This window comes from Glycine soja, chromosome 9 (assembly GCF_004193775.1).
Source record: "Glycine soja cultivar W05 chromosome 9, ASM419377v2, whole genome shotgun sequence".
Taxonomy (NCBI): Eukaryota; Viridiplantae; Streptophyta; class Magnoliopsida; order Fabales; family Fabaceae; genus Glycine; species Glycine soja.
This window is the reverse complement of record NC_041010.1, coordinates 16796013-16798926: the sequence shown is the minus strand read 5'-3', so window position 1 is coordinate 16798926 and position 2914 is coordinate 16796013. Positions and strand designations below refer to the sequence as shown.

General features: G+C 29.7%; 1 protein-coding gene across 1 annotated transcript; it reads left to right on the top strand.

Moving 5' to 3' along the window:
- Positions 1–263: 263 nt before the first annotated feature.
- LOC114425560 (temperature-induced lipocalin-1-like) lies at positions 264–2480 on the top strand. The gene is made up of 2 exons (XM_028392503.1): positions 264–748; positions 2056–2480. Exons 1-2 carry the CDS (start codon positions 377–379, stop codon positions 2236–2238), a joined length of 555 nt encoding a protein of 184 aa, XP_028248304.1. The 5' UTR covers positions 264–376; the 3' UTR covers positions 2239–2480.
- Positions 2481–2914: the final 434 nt, after the last annotated feature.

The window sequence follows — 2914 nt, the reverse complement described above, 5'->3', positions numbered from 1 at the left end:
GAAAATTAAATTCATAAACTTTATAGAGAAAAAAATTAATTATTATTTTCAGATTTCAAAAAATTTAAACATAAATATTCATAAACATAATTATTAAAAGTCGATATAACATTAATCATTAATTAAAAGTATTATGTTTAATAGTAGTTATCTTCACACGCTAATTCAAGAATTGCCGAACAAGCTTTTTATCTGCTCCTATATATATATATATATATATATATATATATATATATATATATATATATATATATATATATATCCACGTTAGAAACCTTATCAAACCCACCAACCACTCCAAATCACCAAGAAACCAAGCAAATCTTTGTTTTTTGTTTCTGTTTTGTGTTGTGTAATTTCCCCCTAGCCACCACCAATGGCCAACAAAGAGATGGAAGTTGTGAAGGGTTTGGATTTGCAAAGGTACATGGGGCGTTGGTATGAGATAGCCTCTTTCCCTTCAAGGAATCAGCCCAAGGATGGTGAGAACACCAGAGCCACATACACTCTTAGGAATGATGGTACTGTGCAAGTGCTCAACGAGACTTGGAGTAATGGCAAGAGAGGGTACATACAAGGAACTGCTTATAAGGTTGACCCCAAAAGTGATGAGGCCAAGTTCAAGGTCAAGTTTTATATTCCTCCCTTCTTGCCCATTATACCTATAAATGGGGACTACTGGGTTTTGTTCACTGACGATGAATATCAGTATGCTTTGATTGGCCAACCAAGCAGGAATTACCTTTGGGTGAGTAAGCCTATTTGTCTTAACTTTTTTTTCAAATTCCTAATCTTAGTTTTTTTTTGTTGCCAAGGTTTTGAATGCTTGCTAACATGTTTTGTCACAAATCCATATTACAAGATGCACCTCAGAGAATTGCTAGACGACATTAATTCTTAGAACGTTAATTTAAGTCTAATTCAATCTCAAAAGTTAGTTCATAGGTGAGAGTTGTCTCTTATATACTCTATTTTGACCTTATGCTCTTATACTTTTGGGTTTGATGCGTAAATAACATGGTGAGTGAATCGTTTAATGGATCTATCATAAATTCTGATATCATTTTAGAACAAAGATAACTCAAATTTCAAAAATTAATTCATAGAGTAAGAGTTATCTCCTATTTGTATATATTATTTTGGTCTTATCTCTAACTGAGGTGAGACTTGAGTTTTCTCGAACATTAGTCGCATTACAAATTGAATAAGCTAACTTATAAATTTTAAAGCTAGTTTTACTAAATACATTCATCAATTAAAGTTTATTGAAATTTATAAAATGATAAGTTTCAATCTTATGTAGTCGCAATGCTATTATTTCAGTGACTTGAAAAACCTTGATGTTAGTGCTCAATTGCTGTTGCTTTTTTAATGCATTGCTTGTTGTTGTGGGAATTTGATTACATACGGAGGCATTTTCATTTGGAAAGGTACTAGAATATAGAAGAGAGAAATGACAAAACTCAAAAGGTTAATATCGTTGCTTTGCGTGAGACTACTACTATGGTCTATTGGGGGATATTTCTCTATTACCGCCGAACTACTTAATATTAACCATTTAACAGAATCAATTCTGTGGAGTATTGCTATATAAAATATTAATAAGTTTTGCTGCAATAATTCACCCAAATTTGATATCCTTCAAAATCTCAGATCATGGTTTTAATTTTAAATTGCCATCTATACAATGGTAATTTTGACCCCAATAGTTGACTCTTCACAATTGTACCAAAACTACAATTGCCAGTGGCGAAATTAGGAGAAAATTTTTAGACCAGTGACTCTTCACAATCGTAATTTTTAGGCAATACTTAAGAAATAAAGAAAAATAAATAAATCTTTTTATTAATTTTTATACTTCGAAATACATTGATGAGGCTTCATATAAGTACACATTTGTGTGCATTTTTTTCACAATTTAGGTGTTATATAACATGTTGTGAGTACCATGGAGTTTTTATCTTAACTATTGCTTTTGTACATCTTATTTATGCATGATCTGTTCAATAATTTGATTTTCCTGACATAACTTTGGTCATGAATTTTGAATCCCAGATATTAAGCAGGAAACCCCATCTGGATGATGAGATCTACAACGAGCTTGTTCAGAGAGCTAAGAATGTAGGATATGATGTGAGCAAACTCCGCAAGACCCCACAGAGCGATCCTCCACCAGAGGAAGAAGGCCCTGATGACACCAAAGGCATTTGGTGGCTCAAATCCATTTTTGGAAAATAGGCCTACACCATTATGATATATAATTTATAACAATGAAAATGTATTTCAATTACATATGTAATGAGTAGACAGATTAAGAAACTTCAATTGGGCTGTTTTATTAAGTTAGAGCAAACTCAGTTATATATGTATTGGCTTGCTCTGTAATATGTATATAAATTTTTGTGTGGTGTGGCACTGTGGTTGTTGCTTGATTCACTCATGTCTTGCTACTTTTGCTCTTAAGAATTATAGGTTGTATATTTTGGCGTGTGAATATTTTGATGATGTTATTTTAGTTACTAAGTTGAAATTCGTAATTTACATATTACTATATAATAGCCGTGTGATACACGAATAAACTTGGAGAATAATTTTTTTATTGTATAAAAAAATTATATTAATTTTTATATTACTAAAAAATTAAAATCAATTTAATTTTTCATAATATAAAATTTCTTTATTAATAAAAAATAATAGAAGATTATTGAATGTAATTAATTTTTAGTATAACTATAAAATTATTTTTGAGAATATTATTCTCCTAAAGTCAAATAAACTTGTACAAAGAAATGAAGCCACATAATAAAACCCAAATAATAATAATAATAATAATAATAATAATAATAATAATAATAATTTTCATAAAAAATAACTCATAAATTATTTTGTTATAATAATTTTTATGGAGATCACT

Excerpts from the sequence above, each read along its gene's own strand:
- LOC114425560 (XM_028392503.1), top strand. The coding sequence starts at position 377 with ATGGCCAACAAAGAGATGGAAGTTGTGAAGGGTTTGGATTTGCAAAGG. Across the intron at positions 749-2,055 it reads CAAGCAGGAATTACCTTTGG|ATATTAAGCAGGAAACCCCA; the intron begins GTGAGTAAGCCT and ends TTTGAATCCCAG.